Source organism: Pholcus phalangioides, unplaced genomic scaffold (genome assembly GCF_987345545.1).
Source record: "Pholcus phalangioides strain wild (caught in Gottingen) unplaced genomic scaffold, Ppha-v1.0 ptg000022l_1, whole genome shotgun sequence".
NCBI classification, from domain to species: domain Eukaryota; kingdom Metazoa; phylum Arthropoda; class Arachnida; order Araneae; family Pholcidae; genus Pholcus; species Pholcus phalangioides.
In genome coordinates, this window is record NW_028301615.1 from 20973149 (window position 1) to 21000765 (window position 27617).

The 27617-nt window shown below is 40.6% G+C and overlaps 1 protein-coding gene and 1 non-coding gene across 2 annotated transcripts; one reads left to right on the forward strand and one right to left on the reverse strand.

Moving 5' to 3' along the window:
* Window positions 1-88: 88 nt before the first annotated feature.
* On the reverse strand, window positions 89-27604 carry LOC149069983 (locomotion-related protein Hikaru genki-like). Its single transcript, XM_089249508.1, has 9 exons — window positions 27358-27604; window positions 8101-8307; window positions 7747-8004; window positions 6883-7042; window positions 6621-6769; window positions 2722-2898; window positions 2446-2622; window positions 2159-2329; window positions 89-662 (listed from the first exon to the last, which is right to left on the reverse strand). The coding sequence occupies exons 1-9, from the start codon at window positions 27533-27535 to the stop codon at window positions 457-459; spliced, it is 1683 nt and encodes a 560-aa protein (XP_089105634.1). The 5' UTR covers window positions 27536-27604; the 3' UTR covers window positions 89-456.
* TRNAS-GGA (transfer RNA serine (anticodon GGA)) lies at window positions 3857-3930 on the forward strand. Its single transcript has one exon. It is a non-coding gene; the product is annotated as a tRNA-Ser (tRNA).
* Window positions 27605-27617: the final 13 nt, after the last annotated feature.

Here is a 27617-nt window from a genome sequence, read left to right on the forward strand (position 1 = left end):
AATGATTTTACTGTATTCGATAATTCTGCTCATTTGTGGAAACTTTTCAGGGAATTGTTGCAAATACTGAGACGTGATACGTTTTTTCAACTGCTGTAAAAATGTTTTTATTGTGATATAACATCAGGGAGATTTTATGGGGAGGTTAAAGAATCACGTGATGCATACAAAGAAATATATCCAATGGCATTAAAATTATTGCGAAACGGTCAGTGGTTTGAAAGACGTTGAAAAATTGTTCGTGTGTGGTGGTGATAACCTGTATATGCTTTTTTTTCCAAATTAAATTGCCGATATTTTTTTAGAAAAAAATCAGTTTGATCGGCAAGATTGAAGGTGGCGCCATCTTTCTTCATCCGAGGGTTTTGGTCTTTCGAAAATAAAAACAAAATGTCTCGCCAGATGAGTTTCAACAGAAACTGGATTTTTCCTTGATTCTTGAAAGATTGATTCAAATCAAGAGTGAAGGGGCGAATACGGTCTACAATGGGCCAGCGGGCTCGACCAGTGCCCCGTGGAAGTGCACCTGAGCTGTTTTGATCCGAGCAGTCTGTGGCCGTCGTTACACTGGACCGTCACGAGCTCGCCGATGTCGTAGTGGAACTTGGTGGGTACTACGTGGCCGTTCGCTGGCTCGCCTGGGAATTCACACGCTGGTTTACCTGAGGAGAGGGAATTCAAATACTGAATAATAATGATAATAATAATTTTTTATCGATTATTTTTCACTAAATGCCATGGCTCCCGTACAGGGTGTCCCAGAACTCTACCGGCAAAATGAGAGCGCGTGACAATAGCGTCGAGACAATTTTTGCAATTGGACCTAGGGTCGTTAATGACTTTTTTTTTTACTTAGCGAATGTCAACGTGGAATTTAAACTACCAGTGCCAAAAAGGGGAATAAAAAAATGTCCAAAAGTAACCCTAGGAGTGAAGGGGGCCCTTCAAAAAGAATATAATATTGTTAGAGAGGAAGAGGGATTACACTGTTTCCTCCGAATATTGCTTGCGAAAAGAAAAAAAAAACTTAACACCAACTTGTCGCCAAATATGGCCAAGGTTGCCATAATTTAGTGACTACTGTAAAATGGGGTGATATAAGTATCTCCCGAATAGGCGGATTGCATTGCAAAGACTGTTTGTTTTATGTGCACTATCACCCCCTCTCGTTTTAGCGTAGACAGGGAGTCTATCATCATGAAAAAGTCACGAAATAAGGAAATGGTCACGGACTTTTTAACTGTCGATTTTGGGATTCCCCCTCTTCCTTCTCGGCAATTTCCCCATGCTCCGTTTTACCGTCAAAAATCGTGGCGAAATCTCAATAGATTTCCCACGATCGTGGAGAGGTGGTTGTCAAACAGAGGGATACCCAGGCCACATCGCCATGTAGCAATGCAGTGGTGGTCGGCTAAAGATGGTTTTTCGACCTTGAAGCTCGAATGTGAGTCGGTTTTCGTTGCAAAAAAAAAAGACGTGGTCACAGCGAGAGGCAGAAATAACTGGGGTTTCTATTCATCGTCGTTGCGCCAAATCTCGACGGAATGTTTCATTTTGCAAGCAAAAGAGCTTTTTCACCCAATAACAAGTGTTAAATCGTCAATGTCACCACCGTTAAAGTTGCTCTTGCCGCCTTGGCTCAGTGGGCGTGGTATCGGATCAGGTGCGTTACGTCACTGCTCTGATACTTTTTTTGACTAAAGCTCGATCTTGAGATACCAGGGTAGCCAATGACAATCAACCGGTTCTGTCGAAGCGATAACGTCAGCTAGTACACTACCATCTTGAATACTACTCGAGCGAACAGAATTCCTCTACGGAATTTCTAACGAATTGGTACATCCTGGAATGTGTACGTGCTGTGAACCTAACGTGAAGTTTGCTGCTGTTTTAATGTAGTGTACTGCCATCTGCCGTCAATTTTTCGAACTATGAGTGGAGTGTAATGGTTGAATAAGTACCGTTGTAGGCCTGTTGCTGTCTGTGGCACGATTTGAGAAGAGCGGCTCGAAGTTGGGAACCGCAGAAACTTCAGCCGACCACCACTGTGGCGACGGTCGGATCACGGTGACAGTGGCTGGTACCGACATTATACGTGCCCCTTTTCTATGACCCTGATGATAGACACGTTTTATATCGATGTAATGCTAATACGTACAAGTAGGTGGTGGATGCGTCCATTCGCCTTGCTCATTGCAAACCGTGATAGATTCCCCGACGATGACGAATCCGGCGTTGCAAGTGAACTGCAGGAAATCGCCCGTCAGGTAACGCCCATTGTCCAGGACTCGTCCATTATTAGGTGCCAGGGGCGGCTCGCATTCAATGGCTGCAAGAATTTAAAAAAAGAGAAGGTGGTCATGTAAAAAGGAATTTATATTAAGAAACCATATTTGAAACTGGATTTTCAATTTGTGTGGATATAAATCGTAATTCATTTGTCACCTTCGCAGTACGGGGGCCAGTCCGACCAGGTTTCATTCTTCAAGCAGATAATCACTGGGTTCCCGACTAGTCTGTATCCTGCCGGACAGAAGAAAGTCACTCTCGAACCATAGGTCCTGTTGTGGGACTCGAAACGCAAGTGCGAGTCTTCCGGGACCAACGGTGGACACTGAATCACTGTCGTGGGAAATAAAAATAATCACAATAAGTTTTCTTGCTTTTCAGATTCCGTTTCGTTGCGATGGTGTTCGCTGTCTTAGATTTATTTTTTGTTACCTTCACAATAAGGTGGAGTTCCCGACCAGGTGCCCGAGGCCGTGCACGTGATCTCCTCGGGCCCGATCAGATTGAATCCTTCCATGCAGGCGAACCTTGCGTGACTGTGCATCTTGCTTCCTTCCACCGCCATCACTCGGTTGTGGTCGACCGATTCGATCGGTGGGCATTGGACATCTGCAAGTAAAGATACGGCCAAACTCTGTTATAACGGTATGGAGGATTCCGTGAATATTTATCGTTACAACCAAGGTTGACATTTTTCAGACCTTTCAAACATGAAAAAATATTGTCAGTAATGCCGTCTTAACGCATGGACCCAACATGACCTCCAGAGAAGAGGAGCCTCACGAAAATGAGATCTAGTTGAAATTTTCGATAGTAAGCATGTAAACTTGCCTGGTAGGGCGTTAGAAAAATCGCCTGGCCCGGGGCCCCGTGATGCTCTTAAGACGGCCCTGATCAGCAGATGCATTAAAATGGTATGCATGAAGTTATTTTACTCTGATTAAGATGACCATATTTTATCGAGAAAAATACATAAAATTGGAATCAAAAATACGGAACTATACTAGTCAAAAATTTTGCGCATTTTCGGCTAAATTGCCAGTCTTTGCTTACAAACAACCGCTCGCTGGCTGGAAATAAAGTAATTTTATATATCTCCGTGGAGATTATCCGGATTCAGTCGAGAAAAAGCCAGGATAATGTAATTCTCGCCAACAAAGTTGCCAAGCTTGAGAAAACGTGTCAATTGTGGATAAAATTCCTGAACCATGGGGGGAAAACGTGAGACTATTGCAAGTTTGTGTATTGAAACACTTATATACCTATGCAAGGATGACGTCACTCTCCGCTACCATACGAAGGATTTAACAACTGGCTGTTGCGAAGATATATTTTGGAAAGAGAGAAAATTCAACTGCCCCTGCGGGGAATCGAACGCCCTAGACCACTAGACTACAGAGGCACCGAATCTCTCAATCCTTCCTTGGAGCTCGTGTACACTGAAAGGGACCGTACATGGACGGCCGGACCAGACTCAGGCCAGGCTCATAACTGCTGACGCTGCCACCAGATGGCGACTTATGTGTTCAGTGTACACGAGCTCCAAGGAAGGATTGAGAGATTCGGTGCCTCTGTAGTCTAGTGGTCTAGGGCGTTCACCCGGAAAGTGAAAGGACGTGGGTTCGATTCCCCGCAGGGGCAGTTGAATTTTCTCCCTTTCCAAAATATATCTTCGCAACAGCCAGTTGTTAAATCCTTTACTTATATACCTATTTATTCTCATAATAATTATCATAATAAATAATTTAGGTTTACACTACTTCCCTAAGGTTTACTTCCTAAAGTCCCTATAAGATATGAAAATTACTTTTATCCTAATTCATTTCAATTTAATCTTTCCTTTACGATCACGGGCATAGTATTACGTCCAAACACAAGTAGAATAAATTCAAACAAGTTTTCTGTCCGCTCTCTTCACAATCGCGATGCTTTATAGCAGTGATTCCGAACGTGGACGTTAACGCCCCCGGGGGCGATGGAATGTTCCAGGAGACGGTAGAAGCTACGGGTACTACATAGGATTCTAGTTAGATTGCGTTGGGGACGATGGAAGAAAAAATTTCTGAAGAAGGAGGTGATGGGGAGCAAAAAAGGAAACTATGCTTTATAGTAACTCTATTTATACGGAAGTTGATCTTTCTTTCCCTCCTATTAATGATTTTTTCCCGCACATATAATGTATCTGTCTACTATACATGTAGAGCGAAAAAAAACTAAAAAACATCTTATCTACCTCATCTATTATACTTTTTCTTTTTATATTTTTTTCTTCCCCCCTCTTTCTTTTTGTAACATGTGGTTAGGTTAACGCAAGGTTACCAGATTTATCGCCAATTCATTAAAGGGAGATAATCCAAATTTCTTGCCAAAACTTTTGTACGTGAAATGGTTAAAAAAAATTAAAATCCAAATAAGCTTTCTTGAAAAAACAAGACATTTGACTAAAAAAGAGAGGATACTCAAAATTACAGAAATAATAAACGACAGAAAATGTGTCGTTACATCCGAGATCGTTGCGTTTTCGTTGACGTTATAAGCAAGGTTCATTAACAACTTTACGATCAATAACGTTATATTGCGTTCAAACGAAAGTGGAATAAATTCCAACAAGTTCTCTCCCCTCTCTTTTCATCACCGCGAAGTTTTGCTGCAACCCTACGAAACAAAGTTGTTATTTTTACTTTCGTTCATGTTTATACCCATATATATAATTTAGTGATTTTTTTTTCCCACATGTGATGTATCCTTCTACTATATGCATACAAAAGCGAAAGAGAACAGGTAGGGTGAGAGTGAAAAGAGAAAATTACTTCGTAAGTACTTTCTTATGAACTTATCAATTTTATATAGTTTTTTTTTTTTTTCCTTTTCCTTCTACTTTTTTCCTTCCCCTACTTTTTCTTTTTCTAACTTGCGGTTAGGTTAGGACAAGGTTACCATATTTATCGCCAATTCATCAAATAAAGATCCGAATTTCTTGCCAATAGATTGTAAGTGATAGTGGGGTTCCACCGTATGGAAATTCCGTATGAAAATCGGTCTGGACCGGTAATTATTGGTGAGGTAATACAGCTGAGGTGTCATTATAACTGTGTTAGATTGTGCAGATTGTTTCAAAATGTAACTTCGGAACAGTAATAGATAGAGTGATGAGATAAATAACGAGCCTAATGGGCAAGCCTAGAATTTTTACTCTTGCCGCCTGAAGGGTGGCGTGCACTGGTTTGTGAAATTAATTAGTTACAGCTTTGGCTAATAGATGGTGCGCCAAGATATTTTTTATGCCTTTTTAAATAGTACGTAAAATCACAAACGGTGGATTCGAAATAGTTGCCTTGCCTATCAGTGACATGGCACGAGTGAAGAGTGGAATTTGAAAGCACATGCTGCAATGGATGCGCATGCTTCACAGATTCTGATACTATTCAATCTGATACACCGTTTAGGACTCTAACTTTGTCCAGACCCCACCCTCGTGTGTCGATCGTGCTGCCATTTGTCAAATTGTAACAAATTTTGCAAAGGTGTGCGGGGTGTTTTCAGAACGGACTTCCTAGCCTTGAAATGGCATAATATGGAAACAGCGATAGTTCGATAGTTCGAAAGATGGAACTAGTGGTATGTTACGTTCAATAAGCGAGTCTAGAATTTTAAATTCACCGGTTTGCAAAATTAACCTCAAACTTAACCAACAGATGGCGCCACGGTCATTTTATTTCATGCCTTTATTAGGGGTCATCCGAAGTTCATTATATATTTACAGCCAGTTCATCTTGTGGTGTGAAGCATGCTCATCCGTTACAATAGAGGCATTGTAGGAAAGTGGCTTTAAACTCCGCTCTTTTTTTTGTCACTTCATTGCTAGGCAAGGCGACCATTTCGAATCCATCATAATTTAATTGGATCCATGGGCGGAGATACGGGTGGAGCGGGCGTATCTCAGCATCAAAGGTGAAGTCGACTGATATAATGCATATATGTATAGATGAGTTGACATCATCATCATTGTGCCCCCGCCCAAGACTTCCAAGTCTATCTCCGTCTATGATTGGACACATGTTCGCGAAGAACAATATAACATATTTCTTATTATTGCATTGGACTGTGATGTCACCTATTAGCGAAAGTGGTAACTAATTTCACGATAATTCCAAGAATGCTGCTCCCTTTAAACGTACTACTTGGTTCAGCTTTCTATCTATCACCGTTCCCAAGGTATTTTACTTCGAATATAGGAAGACTTTTCTGAAACACCCTGTACGTGAAAAAAAAAAATAATTGTGATGTCGGTCGTGATGTGGTTTTCCCCGGCATCAACTGTCGTGACTCACTTTTGACTCGAACCCGGACTTCGTTGGAGAAACCTTTCGGTGTGGAGCACGTGTAGCTTCCGTTGTCATATTCCTTGGCGTAATAGATGGATAACCTGTACTTATAGCTCCTCTCATCTACTGCGATGGCCCAGGCGCTAGGATATTGCCTTCGGGGGGAAAAAAAGGAAATAAGTAGTGAGAACGGGAGTTTCTCTCTTTTAATGTGTCGAGGAGCAATCATATTCACATGAGATGAGGCTTGTTCTCACGCGATGCTAACCTGTAGGTCGCTGTCCAACTCCACTCGGGATTGCCATCTTTCCTGAGGAACAGGCAGTCGAAGTGGACGATGGAGCCGGGTAGTATGACCACTTCGCCTGACATCGACACTCCGGCATCGCCAGAAACTACGTTGTAGAGAATGGTTGGAGGAACATCATCTATACAATGAAGAAAAAATTGGTATTACAGTTGTGTACAGGGTGTCCAATAAATTCGTGAATATTTTAAAAATGCATAAAAAGTGAAGGAATTGGCATATTTGAATGACTTTCGCGAAAAAGTTATGCTCAGGAATGTTGATTTTTTTTGGTGCAGAAAAGAAAAATTAGTTTTAAGTTTACCAGAAGAGGGTGCCGCAAGAAAGCAAATCACTGAATTCCCTTCTGTATTCAAAACGTTCATACATCTTTAGCCGGCGATTTGTTACTGGGGTGAAACAACTTCACCAATAGCAAGGGCGTAGCGAGTGGGGGGGGGGGACTTGGGGGTCTGGTCCCCCCCCCCCGAAATGTGAGAAAATGACCGAAAAAAGGGAAAAAGATGGCCAAATCCATTGTTCTGTCACTTTGGTTCCCCCCCCCCCGAACGAAATTTCTGGCTACGCCCCTGACCAATAGTGCTTTATCCACCAATGTCAATATTACAATGAAAACCATGCGTTAGTACCAGTAACAGGAAAATTCAGAAATGAGCTGTTAGTCGTACTTCCTGCATTTTATAAGACTACGATTTACATATTTCCAGTGATTTGATTTCGTGCAGGCTCCCCTATCGACAAAAATTTTAACTAAACTATTTGCGAATTTATTGGGCACCCTGTATGTTGATCCGAATTGGCCAACAATACAAGAAAAATACCCACTGGAATAATTCGTCTGAGTCGTCGTGGGCAGGCACTTGGGCATCGGTGCGCTCCACTGTCCATTCCCGCACCTGAGGACAGAATGTCCAGAGAACTTGTAGACGCCGACCTGGGCACAACGCGTCTCTATGACGCTGCCGTGTGGCAGGGTGACGTCGCTCCTGAGATTCAGCAGCTTGCCATCCAGTGACATTGCGATCTCCGGTGGAGGTGGTCTCAAGAGACATTGCCGAAGCATCGGCTGGAACTTTTTGCTTTCTGGAACGAATAAATCGGGATAAATACTCTCGAACTTTCATCGCATACTTATCGAGAAACATTACAAGGCCATTGTGTGTTAGTCTCGGTAAGTACCTTGATCCATTGTGCAGAGTGGCCCGACCCAGATGCCATTGAGGCACTTGATTTTACAAACCCTTTTTTGCTCCAATGGCCCAATGATCCCGAGGAACTGGACTTCTTGGACGCTGACGAAGTCGGAACGTTTCGTGCCGTCGACGCTGCTTCCGTTCACCACGACCTCTGGCGGCGTACAACCTTCTCGAGTCTCACCGACTATACCTTGGGAGAAAAAATAACGATCTCAGGGGCATATTAAAAAAAAAAGTTTTAACAAACAAACTTTTATGCTATAAATATCAAACAGAGGTAAACACGAAAGGTTAAGAACCCTTGTTACAATCATGTTAAAAGATACAGGGTGCCTCAGAACTCTTCGCTAAACTAAAGAACACAATCCACTTATTCGAGGAATACGTGCATAAACACACTTCAAAAATCTCCAAAACATGGCAACCTGCTCACATCATGAGAAGTGACTGGGAAGTTTCGTCTTCTCAGTCACAGCTTATTATGGAGAAAAAAGAAATATCCTTGCTTTCTCTTTAACTGTATCGTTCGCACGTGTGTGTGTGCGCGCAAATTTTTCCAATGGAGAAAAAAATGTGTCAACTCACGATACGTGCATTAATACACTTCAGAAGTCGCCAAAATAGGGCAACCTTGCTCACATCATGACAAAAAACAGGAAAATTTCCTCCTTCCAGTCATAGGTAATTGAGGAAGGAAAAGTCGTTCCTTCTTTTTTCGCTAACTGTATTACGAGTGTGTGTGAATTTTTGTAATAAAACCAAACGTCACGTGCCACTTATTGCAAGGATACGTGCATACCGCACTTCAGAAGTCGCCAAAACATGGCAACCTTGCTCACATCATGAGCAAGTGAGAGCGAAATTTCTTCTTTTCCATGTCAGAGGCAGTCGTCACGGATGGGGAAAACATCGTTCCTTGTTTTGGTGTGTACAAATTTTTGTAATGGAACCAAAGGTCACAACCAACTTATTCGAAGGATACGTGTAGTACCACACTTCGCAACTCGCCAAAATATGGCAACCTTGTTCACATCGTGAGAAGCTACAGAGAAATTTCATCCTCCTAGTGCAGGAAGTTAAAGAGGGAACGGAATCGTACCTTTTTTTTTTTTTTTTTGATGGTATTAGGTGCTCGTCGGAGAGAGAAGGTAGTTTCCCCCCTCTTATTCCTAGGGTTGCTTTGGGATTTTTCTTAACTTTCCTTTGCCGACGGTGGCCTAAATTGCATGTTAACATGTAGTAAAAAAATCATTTGTGATCTCAGGTACCATTGGAAAAATTCTATGTCTTGACGTGTACTATACCACCCCCCTCACGTTTTAGTGGTTGAGTTTTGGGGCACTCTGTATTAAATACATGGATGATTCTCCCATACTAAAGACTTTTTGGACACTATATACATACAAATAATCGGAAAATCCATCTGCTTAACCGCTAACCCTTTAAATGCATGATTTTTTTTTTCAAACTATAGTAAGGGAAAAAAAAATTGGATTGCAAACTTAAAAGTAAAAAACAATAAATGCAAACAAAACATTTTAATAAATCACCGAAATCACAGCCACGCGTGATCTACAACAAATAAAGATTTGCTGTCGTTAATTGGGACATTCATCAGCAAATCCAAATTGAATTCCACGCCGCTCAATGAGATCACGTCGGGACACGGTGATTCTGATAACAATAACCAAATGATAACTATATCCGAAAAGTACTGTTTGCAAGTATATTGTGACTATACACCCCTTGGTCGAACGGGACAACTCTGGTTTTTTTTTTTCACCTAACTGGTTGAGAAATGTTCTCTCGTTCCATTTTTTAAATTCTATTTCAAAACGGGGGACTTTTTCGTTTAAGGGGCCGTTCAAGTATTACGTCAGCAAATTTTTAGCCTTTAGTTTTTTTTCAAAAACGGCCCTTGTCAGCAAAAGTCAGCAAATCCCCCCCCCTCCCTGTCAGCAAAGTTTTGCCATCAGCTCTGCCTGCTAACTCATATTGGTGGGATCAAACACGTACGCGGGGGGGGGGGGGCATCAAATTCTAATATGATGACGTCGCATAATCATTTTTTTTTAATTATTTCTCTATTTTCTAACAGGTTTGCTTGCACTATGTGGGACGATTGTTCATTGCTAAGTGGTAGTAGAGTGCATTCCTACACACGATTGTGGGTTCGAACCCAGATTCGTTGTTTGTGTTACAACTTTTTTTTTTTTCCGATTGTATTATACATACAATGAAACCTGTACCAAACAGAACGTCTAAAGATCCAAATAATATTCCATTTTAGACAGATTTCAGTTTTACAAAGATTCACACACACGTAAAAGTATTAATCAATGAAAGGACTATTTTTTTAATCCCGTTTAAGACAGTGTCTCATAAAGTGTCCGTCTTAGATAGGTTTCAATGCACAGTGATAGCTCGGCTTACGAAATTTTCAGCTAACAAACACGATTCCAGAACGAGTTATATTCATTAGCCGAGGTGTCACTGTATTTGCAACGTATGAGTTTCAGTACCATCTATCTTTCACGAAAGACAACTGAAAAAAAGGGGAATTTTTTTTTTTTACTCAGCCGTTTTGAGAACGGCATTTTTGCGACATTTCCCGTAGCCTACGGGTTAAAGAACGGACGCAAGAAAGCCAACTTTAGTCAGGTAGTGGCCAGTTCGAGAGATGGTTGCAAGAACCTTCCGAATCTTGTAACACGTATCATCCATCTAGAATATGCCCTAATTTACATAGAACTTCAAACTGTTTTGTGTAGGAAGTTTGACAATCTGTCTGGAAGACATTTGAAAGACATCCCGCGTTCTCGGGTTTACAGTTGCGAAGAGAATATTACTTCCTTTTTTGTTCGATGGATATTATGTATCGTTGCTTGGGCCTGTCACCGCGGTGTTCCTGTGACACATTTTCACTCTCGGTCCATTGCTCCACCGCATATGTTTCACGGAATTCTCGAAAGACGAGTAAACAAAAAAAAGAGTTTAAGGTGGCAAAGCGTATGTCTATGTTGTATGGTGTTGTCGGAGAAGAGTCTTTTTTCCAAGGGATTGGATGATCGTGTAGCAAGAAAGGTTCTCTTTCTTCTTTAGAGATTTTTTTCCTTGGTGACGTCAGTGTTGAAAGCTTCTTTTAACATGACGTCGTTCGACGTTTTTCTTTCATTTTATTTATTTATTTTCTATATTGTTTTTCCCCTTACTTTTGTCCGAACCTCAAGGGAATCGAGAGCTTCACTTCTTTTTACTTGTTTCAAAAAAAAGATGTTTTGTCAGTTTTTATCATCCATCCAAGTATCACGGTGATGACGATACCATGTTTTTCCATATATACATTATTTCTTTTTTTTGTTGTTGTTGTCTGCCATCTTTTTTTTTTGGAAGAGATGGCAAACTTACATTCTAAGTCACAAGCTATCTATGGACGACGGTGACGAAGTTAGTAACATCCAGTGTTATCCGAAAAAAATAATTTTGAAGAGTAATATCACTACTCTCTAAAATTTTAAGGGATATTTTTGTGAAAAGGAAAGTATATTTTTTATCAGTGAGGAATATAACTCCGTTTGAAAAAATTACCTAAAATATGGAGGAGTATTTTCGCTCCTCAACGAAATTTGGAGGAGTAAAAATGAATTTTGATGCGTGTATCAGGCATTTAAGCCGGGTTTTCCTAGGAGTGGAATTTCAGCGCCGGGTGCAGCGTGAAAAAACCTACTCTTTGGAAAACCCGGCTTTAGATACGTATTGGCGAACACTGGTGTCATCGGTATTTTAGAACACTGCCCCCCTCCCCAACTTCCCCAGCTGCTTGAAGTTGCTTTCTGTGTAGTGCACAAAGATGTCATGCAATAATCTCTTTTACAGGGGGCGAAACAATTATCTGAACACGTTGTAATTTATTTTCATACGTATTGCAAGTAATGCGTCTCGTGCTGGAAAAATCGAAAAGGTTTTATCCAGAATATGACATAATTCACAGCTCGGGATGATTTTCTCTTTAAAAAAAAAGCAAAATTTCTTTGGGGCCGTTCAAGTATTACGTCATCATCAATGGGGAAGGGGGGGGGGTGTTCCGATTTTCTGACTTTTGATGACAAGGGGGGGGAGGGGGTTTGGATAATGCTTACGTCATCAACCACCCTTTATGAAAATACGAAATATTCTTAATGACATCTTACTCGGTGAGCCGAAGACGAGAAAAACCTTTCGATAGTTTGTGGGCACTTGAAGTAACACCCCCCCCCCCCCCCCCACTATTGATAAGTTCCCTACAGAGCCACTTTAGTGATCTCTAAATGTTTCGCGGATCCAAGTGATCTGGAAATGTGTCCGGGCCGCTTAAGTGCTCTGGAACTGTGCTATGCATCACTCAAGGGATCCGTAATTATATGCCGCGGATCACTTGAATAATCTGAGAATCTGCCGCGGGTAATTTGAGTGATGTAGAACCACACTGGGGGCCACTTAAGTGCTCTAAAACTACGTCACATGTCATTGAAGGGATCTCTTTATAAGTCAGGGATCGCTTAAGTGTCCTGGAACTGTGTCCCGTGTCATTTAAATGATCTGAAAATGGGCAAAAGACCTTTATGCGATTTATCATTATATGGCTTAGAGGGTGGGTCGCAATGAATTAATTAAAGATAAATTTTGAGTTCATGGCCTTCAAATAACATTGAAATTAACAGAAATTGATTATAATAGCATATAAATGTATTTTCTTCCGAAATTTCAATTTTAAAAAAAAATTTTTTGCATTAAAAAAGCACCTTTTTTGATCGTAGGGAGAGGGGGAGGGGAGGGTTGGCCAATACCTTCTAAAGCAGAAGGTGTTGCTCTAGAAGGTGTTGGGTTGGCACGCGAGTTCCGCAGAGGAATATGGACGAGGTGCATTTATGGTTTAGTAGTAGTAGGTACTCTCGGGTAATAAATTACAGCTTTCGACATCGTGTATATACTGTATATCTTTCTGAATTTATTCGACGTTCAGCTGGAATTTTTATACACGTTGCACTATATATCCAGCAATCGAATTATGAAAAAAATTCACACAATCAGTACAGAAAGCTAGCAAAATATTTTTTAAAAGTTACAAATCATTTATAGCTTTTATCACACACAGGGCTAATCAGAAGTCGCCCCCCCCCCAAACAAATGTAATCGGGACTAAATTTTCACTGAGAATTGTGAGTACAAGCAGCATAGGGGTTCACGCGACAAAAATTTCAGAATGATTTTGTCCAGTATTTTTCTAGAAACTCCAAAAAACTGGTGGTCCTCAAAAATTTCCCAGCATGCCGGATTAGGCGTAAGGAATACGGTAGCTATGAATTCATTTTCTGATGGTACAGTACTAACAATCTCACCAGTCATGTTCCACAAATCCTGTGGGCGCACTGCCAAATGTGTATGGAAATGATCCCACCGGAGGAATTCCAGGCACAGCCCCCCCCCCCCCCACAAACGGCCCCTTTACGACAAGTAATAAAACCGTACATACACTTCGTATTGACATTCGTCTCGGAAATGTCTAACGAATTTGTTGTATGCCGGAAACTACTTTTTGTTCATATGAGTGGCTCTAACGTATTTATCACGTCAGAGTTATGCTAGTTCCGTGTTGGGAGTGTGCTGCCATCTCTCTTCCTGATTCGAAGTGAAAGTGGTGATTGCTTGGATTTTCGTGTTTATGTCGAAGCGGCTGCTTTTACTCATGAGCGTTCTGAATGATCTGGAACTGTGCCGCGTGGGGTGACCTAAGTCATGTGGCACTGCACCGCGGGCCTGTTAAATGCTCTGAAACTGTGCAGAGGGTCGCTCAAGTGATCTGAAAATGTGCGCACGTCACTCAAGTGATATGCAAATGTGTCGCACGTCATTTAAATAATCTATAAATGTGTCGCACGTCATTTAAATAATCTTTAAATGTGTCGCACGTCATTTAAATAATCTTTAAATGTGTCGCACGTCACTCAAGTGACCAGTAAATGCGTCGCATTCCACTGAAATGGTCGGCAAATGTGTCGCATGCCACTTAGATGATCTTTAAATGTGTCGTACGTCACTCAAGTGATCTGCAAATGCACCGCATGCCACTCAAGTGATCTGCAAATGCACCGCATGCCACTCAAGTGATCTGGAACTATCTCGCGGGTTACTCAAGTGATTTGTCAATATGGCACGTAAGTGATATGGAACTGTTCCGCAAGTCATTCAAATGATCCCGATGTGCGCATCTTCGTCCATTTTCACAAAATTGGTTTTGAGGTCGTGAGCCACATCAGACGATTGCGAGGACCACATTTGTCCCACGGGCCCCAGGTTGAGCATGTATGTTCTATGATTTAACGGGAACAAATGTCTCAACCACCCCAGATACCTATTCAGGTGTCGAGAGAGTCTCCTTTCACAAAAATTTCCTTCCAAGTCTGAAACTCAGACACAAAGAATGTCTAAGATTATGTCGCAATGTCTCTTTAAAAAAAACACACACAATGTTGAAAGTAATTTCGAGGAAGAGAGAAAGCATAAATCTCAGAAACTCTGAAGCTTCTTGGGTAATATATTTGGGAAAAAAAGGAGCAAAAAAAATCTAAACGAGCCTCGGGAAACTTTCATTGCCCTGGACGCGAAAGTCCTGGAGAATCCAAACTGAGGAAATTAGGTTCCATTTTTTTTTTTTTTCCTGACTCCGCCATTTCTCCCAGTACCAGGAAATGCGTTTTTTCCCCCGTTTTTTTTTCCTGGAAATTTGTTTCAGACAAAAAAAAAATTTATAAAATGAATTCTCTCCAGGACTCGAGTCTCTCAAGGCTGTAAAAATTTGTTTTATTTTTCCCGAGATAAATTTTCTCCCGTTAAAAAAAAGGTGAGATAAACTTTGCGACGACTTATTGCGGGCGGAATCGAGATGATGGATTTTTTTTTTCTTTACCCTCAATTGGGAGAAGAACCCATTCGTTACTTTTGTGGCCCCCGTTTGGGAAATAATTTATATAGGATTATGTGTTGATGTAGTATCTGATATTGTTGTATTCTCTGGTGTTTCAGCTGGTTGCAAAACCCAAGGTATTTTATCATTTGAAATGTCTTCGGGAATGGAAATCGCTCCCGAGTATTTTCTGGATTGTTTTTCTCTCGGTTGCATTTATTTAATTGAAAGTTGTCATTTTATTGATGGTTTCTTACGCATGCACTCCTTGAAGTTTGAAAAAACAACTTTATCCGACTACATTCTGTGCCGCCAGTGGTGGTCGAATCTAAGCAGCACCTCCTAGAGATAGAAGGCCTCCGCACGGGTTGCCGTAAACGTCATTCATACTACCTAGCAAGTTTGCCACTTTTGAACCACAGCATCCTATTTCGTTTCTTCTAATTTTGGCGTAGAATCTTCCTGATTGGCTCACAAATACCGCATGGTGATTGGATGTTGGGCGTAGAAAACGCCAATTCTGAGCCCGATCATTTCTTTTCCGCACAACGATATACTGGCGCGAGCAGGGATTTCCCCCCCCCCCCCGAATATTCTGAGGGAAAATCGACTACCTACTGACGTAACAAGCAGCATGCGGAGGCCTTCTATCTCTAGGAGGTGCGGATCTAAGGCGTCTTGATAAGGATTAATAAGCACTATTTAAAATGGCTATAATCGAATCCTGAGGGGCCGTTCAAGTATTACTGCAGCAGACTTTATAGCCATTTTTGACCCCCCATTTGTCAGCAAAATTTCGTCCCCCCCCCTACGTCCCGACGCATATTAGGATCAGAGACGTACGCGTGCGGGGAGGGGGGGGGTGGTATAGGTGGGATTCGTGGGGTCCCCTCACGGACGATCAAAAATTTATTTTTTTGATGCAAAAAATATTTTTTTTTTAAATTAAAATTTTGGAAGAAAATACCTTTATATGTGTGTTATAATCAATTTCTGTGTTGGTTCCAATGCTATTTGAAGGCTAAAAACTCAAAGTTTATTTTTAAGAAATTCATTGCGACCCACCCTGTAAGTCCTATATGCTGAATCCATGGTTCGCGGACCAAATGTGACCTTCGGGGTTATCTGACGTGGCCCACCACTTTAGCGTTAAATCTAGTTGTTTTAAAAATGAACTAAGCGGCACGTTTAAAGATCGCTCAAGTGTCCCGTGGCACAATTCCGGAGCTTTTAGGCGGCCCGTGGCACATTTTCAGATTACTCAAGTAGGCCAGTGGCACATTCACAGATCACTTAAGTGACCCGCAACACAGTTCCACAAGACTTGAGCGGTCCGTGGCACATTTAAAGAAGCATTATGTAACACGTGGCACTGTTTTAGAGCACTTAAGCTGCCCCCACTGCAGTTACAAATCACTCAAGTTACCCGCGGCACATTCCCGGATCACTTAAGTGATCCACGGTATAATCACTGGTCACTCGCGTGACGCGCGGCACAGTTCCAGAATACTTAAGCGGCACCCGACACATTTCTAGATAACTTGAAGGATCCGTGGAACATTTAGAGACCACTAAATAATAGTGAAATATTCTCTTAATTTTGCACATCAGTGTATTAACATTATCTACTGTTGACCAGACCACCAGACCAGAATTGAACGTTTCCATCGCTGCCCAGCCTTTGCAGGCTGTCTGGCGACTTACAGATCACCAGGGGTGGTATGAGAAGGAAAAAGACAAGTTTGTGCATGTGTGTGTAAGGTATGTAGTGTATGTGTGTGTGTAGAGAATGAATGAGCCAGGAGAGTATTGTTTACAAATCTTCGCGAAATGAATGCTCATCGAGATAAAACACAACACAATCGAAGAACAAGGGGGAAATGTCTTAAGGGAAGTAGCTGATGATATGCTACCCAAAAACCCCAACATTATAAATATTTACATAATCGAGAGACACTGACCAGAGATGTTTGAGGTACTGTTGAACCGTCATCAGTCATATAACCATAATCAAGAACGTCAAAGAAAAAGTTATAATGAAGACATGACACATATCATCTCTGTATTGTAATAACATCAGTTTCAACACGACACGAACACAATGCACCATTTTATGCAAGCGCAAATTATGAATAAATGAGAAAAATTATTAATTGCGAAAAAAAAACAAAAAAAAACATATAAATGCCTCTGAATTGCGATCACAGCATCCGCAATATCAAACAAAACTGATATTAAATTGATAAATTGTTTGGAAAAAAAAAATCAAAATCATGAAAATGTTCTGGAAATTACATCAATTCGTCACCCAATCCACGCTCAGCAAGTCCATTGGCCTAGAGTGTACTGTGGGTATTCTAGGGTCATAACAGACAATTTCTCTAAGATGCGGGTGTTCAGAAGATCGTAGCCTGTCAAAATGAGCATTGGCAAGCTCCTTGATATAGTCCAAGATTAGTGGTAAGTCAAGATCTTTACGGATGTTTTTTCCTCTCACATACCAGGGGGCTCTGGTAAACTGACGAAGAATGATGTTCTGCTGTGTCTGTAAACGTTTCATATTTGCCAGACTGGCATGAGCCCACACTGGGGCAGCATATGTCAGAATAGGACGAATAATAGTTTTAAAAAGAATTACTTTATTCCTCAACGTTAGCCTGGCCTGTGGGAATGTGATTTTGGATAGCATCCCAACTGTTTGTGAGGCCTTATTTCTTACATTATCTACTGTTGAATTAAAACACTACTCCCTAAATCTATGAATATCTTGAAAATATGTTCATCTAATTTTTTTTAGAGAATTTCATGTTCTAAGTTAACTATTTTGATTAAATTTAATACAATTGGGCTTAATTATAAAGAAATTCGATTTGAATATCGATTAAAAACACCATTTGAGTATGTGCGTATTAACGCTCATTCCAAATAAGTTTAGGTTTCGATATTAACGCATTCCAATCAAAATTAGTTTCTGTTTCACCAGAGACATCTATTGCCAATAATATTATTATTGGCACATATTATGACAGATGATACAGTACTTTCTGACGTTATGTGCATTTGTGAATGATATTTCTTTTCTTTATTACTTTCTTCTGAAAAACAATTTAAAAATAAGAATAATTATATTTTTTGAACTATTATTTCAACAATATTTGCTGAGCCAGCTCACAGTGAGATATCGGTTAATACGATGCTTTTTCTGCTCTGAACAATTGAAATAACGTTTAAAAATTTAATGCCCCCGTTGCACTGTACACAAGACTCTCGACTGTCCGGCCCCTCTCTAGTTAAACATCAATACAAAAATAATTCTTCGCGATTTTTCAAGCTGCACAAAAACCAGTTTTGGGGTGTGGCTGGATCAATCGACCATTGAAATCCCCCGCGCTGTGCTAGTCATACCTGAAAACCGGTTTTTGCTTGGGTTAGAGCAGAGGTCTTCAACCTTTTTCCAGCCGCGGGCAATCTGCATGGCCTCCACATCCTAGAGCAGGGCCCCTAGGCTGGGATCTTTTGCTGGGATCCCCCCCCCCCGACCACACTTTCACGGGCCCCTTTATGATGAATTTATGTCGCGAAAAAGCAAAAAAATGATGAAAATCGTCCCGGGACCCCAGGGCTGAAGCCTTGTCAGCCCACCCCTTGTGGGGGCCATGGCACTCTGTACCCATCATCAAAAGAACAGCACCCTTTATTACCGCAAGTTTGACATGAATGAATGAAAAGGTGATGATTTCAATCCTTGAATGCAATTGCTCCAAGGTGTTTAATTAAACGTTGATCAAGTGCTGGCGAGCACGAAATCGGACACGAGCATCGAGCACTCTGGTCATTGATCATTTCAGTCGCACCACGGTCATTTTCTGCACACGAGGGCTAATTAGACCGGGACCTACAATTTATTGCAGATTCCGAACGGCAGGCTTATTTTTTTTATAGTCATCGAGAGGTTGGTGCGCTAAGCCCTCGATGGGAGACTCCCTGTGGTAGCAATTCGAGCACTCTGGGTGCTTCAGCGAGCACCGTGGTACTAGCGAGAAACGGGTTGAAGATGTCTGGGTTAGAGCGTAAGTTGAGGGACATTGCGTCGCTGGAAAAGGCCAAAACAGAAAGGCCCTCAGTCGTCTACATCAGAGATTTTTAAAAAACTATAAACTGTGAGGTTTCGACTCTTTCATTTTAGGTTTACTTTTTGATATTTGCGTTAATATTTATCAATGAAGAGTGAAATAAGTTTAAATAATTTTTGTAAGAGAGAATTAAACTTACATTTTATGCTAATGTTTTGTTTATTTTAAAACCTTACGATATGTGTTCACTGTTAATTGTACAGTGTAGGCCATAGGCCTACATGATTTTATGTTTCCTCCAATCAAGACAGACGTAAAAGAATTTATCCTAAAACCTTTTTTATTCTTGGGCCATTAATTCTGTAATAAATTTTTGAAACGTATAGTTAGTTCAGTACATAACTAACATTTATCTAATATTCGTCTGTACTTAGAGGTCAGGAAATATGAATGAGAGTGGGTTTTAGTGTAAAAAGGGTGTTTTTGGGTGGAGGTAGGAAGTGAGCATTTGTAAAGCTCTAGCCTATTCGAGGTGCGAATGCGAGCCGATTTCCCCGTTAAAAAGTTTCGCCGCAGAGAGCAACCGGCCTACAACGTTACATTTTTTATTCATTACACTTCACTCACTGTGGAGTTAAGAAAAAACTCATAGTTAAAAAAAAAATTATTGCAGATGGCAGCACTACACATAATAAGCAGCACTACACGTAATAAGCAGCACTACACACAGAAACAAACTTCACGGAAGGTTCACTATACATACACACACACATTCCAACATGTACCAATTCTTTAGAAGGAATGTGGACGAGGTGCATGTCTGGTTTAGCAGTAGCCTATCCGGCTTTCCTATTATATACCCTGCCTGCCCTTCTACCACATTAAACCGGATAGTCCAGAGTCTACTATATTTATTTCGTAATGCTCATTTGAAATGTTTTAAACGTAAGAACCAGCATAGGCGTAAAATTATTGGAAATGTTGGGGGTGGGGGCACAAAGCTGACATTTCTATACATATTATGGAAACTGTGACAAATATTGTGGGAGGGGGGGTTCGGACCCCATCGGCAGGATACACGGGAACTAAGACACGAAAAATCACATCTATTGCCAGACATGCCCAGGGCGTGTGAAAATTTTCAACTGGGCAAAACTGTTTCCTCTTGAGATTATTCACCAGATGGTGTCTATGAGCTAACTCCGTATTGGAAACTTTTTTTGTCAATTTTTTTATTTATATATCCCCCATCTAAAGCATTCGTTCGTTTAGCGACATTTATAAAATTTAAATAAGGAATCAATTTTTCCTCCCGTGCCGTAAACGTATTGCATATCCACCGAAGTGGATTAAAAAACGCAGTAAAAACAGCCTTACTGTTTCATTTTCAAAAAGGTCTCTTCGCGTTCTCCTAAAGTCATTCTTCCGCTTTTTCGAGGCTTAGTTCGTCCTGGACTGGAGTATGCGGTAAGGTTTTGGAGACCATACCTACAGAGGGACATAGACTTGATTGAAGGGGTGCAGAGAAGAGCTACGCGTGTCCTTATTGGCACACAGGGCTTGAGTTATGAAGAGAGACTTCATTTTTTGAATATGTTTACATTGGATGAACGCAGGTGTCGAGGAGATATGATCGAAGTGTTCAAAATTTTCAATGGGATGGATAGTATGGACCATGAACTTTTAGTACACCGCCAATCGACTGCTTTTACAAGGGGACACCAGTATCGATTGGTGAGGGACAATGCAAGGTTATGGTGTCGCAGGGAATTTTTCTCTAATAGGGTTGTTAATAAATGGAATAGCTTACCCCCGGAGGTAGTAAATTGTAACACAATTGACACGTTTAAAAAGAAATACGATAAACATGTTGGGGTAAATCGAGAAGCTATCCATTCTTAGAATAAGACAACCATAAGTATTCTTTATGGGCATTGTATAATATTTTATCATGTGTATATATTGTTTATAATTTGTGTTAATTGCATTTTTAATGGGGTTGCTGTATTTTTGAAACATATGACATCCATATTTTTATGGGCATCTTTTTATCAGCCACCTCGTTGGGCATTTTGCCTGTTGTGGCGTTGTATTTGTATTTGTATTTGTATTTGTATAAGGTACAGTAACGTTGCTCAACCAATTATAACAAAATCTTGTCTATAGCATCATTTTCATAAGTCCGTCATAAGAGAAGAGACCGAGTTATTTTATTTATCAAATCTAAAACTATCTTCTAGCTACTACTACTGAACCACACATGCACCTCGTCCATATTCCTCTGCGGAACTTCTAACAGATTGGTACATGTTATAATGTGTGTGTGTGTGTATGTGTAGCGAACCTGACGTGAAGTTTGTTTCTGTGTGACGCTTGTTGTGCGTGTAGTGCTTCCATCTGCCATCAATTTTTCTAACTATAACAGTAAAGTGTAGATTGAATAATTGTATTGTTGTAGGACTGCTGCTCTCTGTGGCGAGTATCTTGTAGCTGTGGGTGAAATATTTCGTTTACTGGAAGGAAATTCCCACAGACTTGCACCAGCGGCTGAAGCAACTGTTCTAAAATGACGTTAAGTTTCGTCCATCCTCACCTAATTTCAGATCGAGCAGACTTCTTCATGCATTCTATATCTCCACACACGAATCCATTTACTTATTGGAACGCTATCGGAAAAACGCGGGAGATTTTCATTATAAAATATGTAGAGAAAGAATAAAAAATCAGTTTTTTGATGGGAAAACTTTTCGAAGTCTTTTGAAAAATATATACAGTATCTATATCCTTCAATTTAACTTTCCCTTCAAAGATTTATACCGTCCAAGTTTCTGCTGTTTTAGCCCATTTCCCATAGTAAAAAAAATAGTAAAAGTGTATAGCAACTAGCGCTATACACCAAGAAAAGTGTCTCGAGAGATTTCGGTTCTCGCGTCGAGACATTTACGGTCGTAAAAGTGGCCGATCTAAACGCCATCGGTTTTCGACTCTAGAGAGTGAAATGGGCTCGTTAAAGGCAGAAAAAAAAACCAAAACTTGGTGGAAGTGTCGATCCCGTACCAGAAAAAGGACCATTCTATTAATTCCAGTCGCGACTCTATTTTTTATTATTATTATTATTATTACTTACTTACTCACTACTGCTATCCTATATATTTATATATTTTCCAGGCCACGCGCCTCGAAATTCGTTTCCTGTAAAGAGGTTTTCCCCTCTACTCTGCAGCAGGAGTAATGGCTTTCCTCGGCGTTTTCGATGGTCTTTCTCAAGATGATGAAGTTGCTTCTCTCTCTCATTCCCAGAAGCCTACTAAGGGTTCAAGTACGAGCGGATAAGTAGGAGGCGAGTGGAATCGAGAGCGTGCTTTTGGTGCCAGAAAGGAACGCTGTTTCCGATTGCTGTGGATACGCTCAGGATCTCTAGGAGAAACGATTGGCTGTGAGTTTTGATCATCGGATATTTTCAATCAAGGATGTATATGGAGAGAATGGTTCGATTTTTTTTTTTTTGCGGGTAGAGTTTTATGGACTTGTGTGCATGTCGTGATTATGATACGTGTCGATGTGTATTGCCAGTAATGGCCATTGCTTTGCCGTTACGTACTGCAGGGAAGTCGGGGGACGGGGGAGGGGTGTCTTAAATCTTTTTCGTGTCGTGAATCTGAAATTGTGGATACGAAGAAATATCTCTGCAAAAAAAAAAAAGATACGTCAATGGCATCTCTATAAAAGGTCTCTATGGCTGGTCCGATTAATCGAATAAACGGGTCGGTTAATCGATCGATTGTTAATCGTAGTTTATAAAATTTTATCACAAAAATTAGAAACTTTGCCTGGTTTTAATTTATACAAAAATTGCCACGTTTTCAAGACAAATAAATTCAATTGGTCGACGCGTTTCGGCTCTTCAATGGAGAGCCTTCATCAGGACCTCGTGGTCAGAATTCACACGAGTGAGTCGTGGAGGGGTGATGTTTACGTCTGGTCGCCCGAAGAGTTCGTTTTTAAAAAAGCAGCACACAATTCCGAACTGAATTTTCTCGAGGGATACTTCACCAGAGCATGCCAGAATTTCCTCGTTAATGATGGAAGAAACACGACACCTATTTCGTCAGCTTGGGCAGGCTTTATTGACCTCAGTCGAGACAAAATTTTCAACACTTTGCAACAGATCGCTCCCCAATTCGCATCCAAAGACCACTCGGACGCAGCAAATACAAAGGCAAACTCTTCGGACGACCAGACGAAAACATCACCCCTCCACGACTCATTCGTGTGAATTCTGACCACGAGGTCCTGATGACGGCTCTCCTCCATTGAAGAGCCGAAACGCGTCGACCAATTGAATTTCATTTGTCTTGAAAACGTGGCAATTTTTGTATAAAATATAAAATTTCAGTTGCGTTAATCGTCCCGATCGATTCGATTGCAATTCTATTTGAATTTTTATTAAAAGTTCACAATTTATTTTGATTTGCTTGATGGAACTGATTAGATGTCTTAAATTATATTCCTAGATACAGTCGATTCTCGATATAACGACCCCATTCGTCCCGTCAAAAATGGGCGTTATATTGAGAGGATCGTTGTACCTAATGTAAAACATTTGTGATAGGTCGTTCTATGAAAACATTTGAGACTTATCCTGATGTTCACTCGATATAACGTGGGTTAGTTATAACGAGCGTCGACTGTATAACATTTCAGATGGGTGACAATATTTAAAAATATTTGAATTAATATTTTGATCCAGTTTTTCGACTGGGAGAAAATATAAGTCGATTCAACGAAAACTGGTGATGAGTGACTTCAGTTTCAAATTGAATTTGATGGAAGTTTTAGAAGACAAGACTAAGATTTGTTGTCTCCTCTCTGTGAACATCAGTTTTCGTATTCGGGAAACATCACCCCCCCCCCCCAAAACCATTTGGGAGCAAGTGTCAAGACAGAGAAAAGAAAAAGTAATACAGTCCACGCCACTTAATGTGATCACAACGGGACTCGGGGACTTCCGATAACAACAACCGAATGATAATTAAACCGAAAAAAAGTCCCGTTTGCGGTGGCAATACATCCCATGCGGTCGAACGGGACGAATGGTAAACGGATATAACCGGTCAAATGAAGGAAACTGATCAAGAACTTAAGGATATAATATAACAATATAACTTTTGTCATACATTTGCTTTGAAATAAGGCTCTCTTATACGAAGGCCATTGCAAAAAAACAGCTCTACGCGTATATCGATCACAGAGAATACGACGGACTGATTACGACATTAAGTACAGAAATGTTTTTTAACAATGCGCAATAAAAGAAAAAAAACCTTCCGGCGAAAAAAGAAATCGATAACATTATCCAAAGTCCCGATAACAAAAAACGAGTTTTTGACCATGTTATGATACTGGTCCTTTCCGTTCTTAGCGAAAGTGACAACAAACACGAATGATAGCATTATCCGTGACGTGACCAAAATAAGCAGTATGAAGATGGAAAGTAGTTTCGAAATCGGTGACTAACTTAAAAATCACCGATTTCCTAAAAAATCGATAAAATAGTAGTGGAAAATGCCAGGATCTCTGACAAAAACGTTCAGCGTTACTTCAAGCGTGCAGTCCTTAATTTCTTAATAGTGGGGTGCTCAAAGTGTGTGCCGCGGCTCCTTGGGGTGCCGCCAACTATTGTCATGGGGCACAGCGGTAAGCTGTCCTTATCAATATGTGCTTATTCAATTCTATGAAGCGGTTCTTCGTTAGACTATTCTGACATGGAGCACAGCGGTAAGCTGTCCTTATCAATATGTGCTTATTCAATTCTATGAAGCGGTTCTTCGTTAGGCTATTCTGACATGGAGCCGCGGATACATGTTCTTTAGGGCAAGGGTGCCACGTTAGACAAAAGTTTGAGAACCACTGTCTTTGGCAGTATTGCCTATAAAAGTTTGATTAAAGTTGTTTTATGAAACTTGAAAAATGCAATCAAGAAACGTATCAGTTACATTCGAGCAAAAGTTTCGTAAAAGATGTTCTATCAAACTTTTAAGGCGTGATCCCAGCCTTAATCTATTCTAATATTTCTTCATATCTAGCGAATAGGTAAGGGGCCATTCAAGTATTACGTAAGCAGATTTTTAGCCATTTTTGACCCCCCCCCCATTGTCAGCAGCTTAGAATATTTCATATCTTCATAAAGCGGTGGTTGATGACGTAAGCAACCTTCAACCCCCCCCCCTTGTCATCAAAAGTCAGCAAATCCTATGCTGACGTAATACTTGAATGACCCCTAAGTGAAATGAATAGAATTTATTCTTTTTTCAGTATCAATTAATAAAAAAACAAGTTTTTCAAGGCCATAAGTTTATAATAGTACATATGAAAATATTCGGTTAATTAATCGATTAAAAATTTTCGATTAACCGGATAAAAATTTTTATCGATTCCCTCAATCGAAAATTTGTTGATTTGTGAAATTTGTGCTCTTTATTTTAAACTGAAAAGAAAAATATATGTTCCGTGGCATTTTGGATAAAAATTCGCGTAGATATCGATGATTTTTAAGTTCTTAATTTTTTCGCCAATTACGAAAATCTGAAATTCTTTCAAATATCACTATATTTTGGCAAGTAAAAAGTGGCAAAAATTAAGCATTTCAATCACCGATATCTCGGTGAATTTTCATTCAATTGATCAGTCTTTCGTTGGAATGGTAGATAGAGGGGCTCAAATTTTTTAATAATTGACGTATATTTTTATTCTTCTGGACGAGAAAGCGGATGAAAAATATTACAACTGATACTCCGTCGCTGTGCTTACTTCAGTTTTAGAACCAACCGTAACACTTATTTTTCATTTAGAGCACTTTCATGGAATGCCCCCGTATGCTTCGTTAGTAAAAAAAAAATCAAACACACAAGCGTGTAGAGAACACCTTGGTGTCACGCATTACAGTGCTCATTAGTAAATAACAAGCTGGAAAAAAAAACTCAGTAAAAATCCGCCTAGATAGTGATTTTTACAACCTGTTTGAAGCCGTGGAATTTTTTGAGAAATTAAAGTATTATGCCGAAGAAAATTGCTCTGCTTTTGACAGCAAAAAGAATAATTTACGGGGGGTCGGGGAGAAGAACTTAGCGGCGAGTCCAAAAGGACGCAAAATTTGGCGAATGGGAGGAAAGCACCTTGCTACCTACTAAATCGGAAGGAGAGCGACAAAGTTTGAAATATATAGTCCTCAGGGGCCAAAATCAGTCTTCTGCGCACACTCCCCCTGCCCTGAGATGGGGCGATTGTCCCTCTCTAGAACAGGATAATGTGGGAAAAATTTATTTCCTGAAATTTCGGGCTCTCCTATCAACTTCTGAATTAGTCACTGCATTTCATGAGGTACATATTGTTTGGCTCACTCTGAAATATTGCCATTAAAACAACACCTTCAAAGTGACATGTATCATCCCCATGGCATCTCAGTCGAAGATGACCCACAATTTTATGTATAGTTCTCAAGAAAAATTCGACCTATCTTTAGGGTAAAATAATTAATCCCGAGAAAGAAAGAGAAGGTTAAGAACCCCTGGTTCTCAGCTACTACTAAACCACATATGCACCTCGTCCATATTCCTCTATGGAATTTCTAACGAATGAGTGCATGTTGGAATGCACGTGTGAGTGCAGTGAATCTAACGTGAGAGAAGTTTATTTCTGTGTAATGCTTGTTATATAGTGCTGCCACCTATTTCTTTTAACTATGAGTGAAGTGTAATGATTGAATATTCGTACCGTTGTAAGCCTGTTGCTCTCTGTGTTGAGAGTTTTAACGGAGGAGAGCGGATCGCATTCGCTCCTCGAAAAGTTGGGAACCAAAAGAGAATCAACTCCAGCCGACCACCACTGTGTCACCGGTGGGGTTCGAGCTCGGGTTCCCATTATGACCTCTCGACCACTACAGCGGCTTCCCTTTTCCCTGGTTCAGCTGATACATACAGTGCAGAAAGGAATTGCCACGTGAACCAATGACGACTTGATCGTTGGTCACTTTTCAACTGCTCTGGTTTGCCAAGTGATACATAATAAATAACTCGATGATGAAATTCAAGAGAGAAAATTACCCGTACACAATTGAGAGAATAAAGATTTTGAATTTTTTTAACTGGATGAGGACAACCCTCGAATGTGTATAGAGAGTAAATGGATGGTACCGAACGTTCAAGAGTCATGCTATATTACTCACCGATGTCCGGAGCCGTCGTGACCAGTGGCTGTGACGACGAGTCTTCGGTCGTGGACGATGTCTTGCGTTGTTTCGACGACTGAGAGTAGATTTTTTTCCTCTTGGGTATCGAAGCGCACAAGATGTGATCCAAGACCGCCAATGAAATGACGGCGTTGATGAGCAACAGGAATCGCATAACTCCGTGTGTCTGTCTGGGCCACGTGTGCGTGTGTGAGCGGCATCAAACGGAGGGCACTAAACCAAAATACAAGAAAACA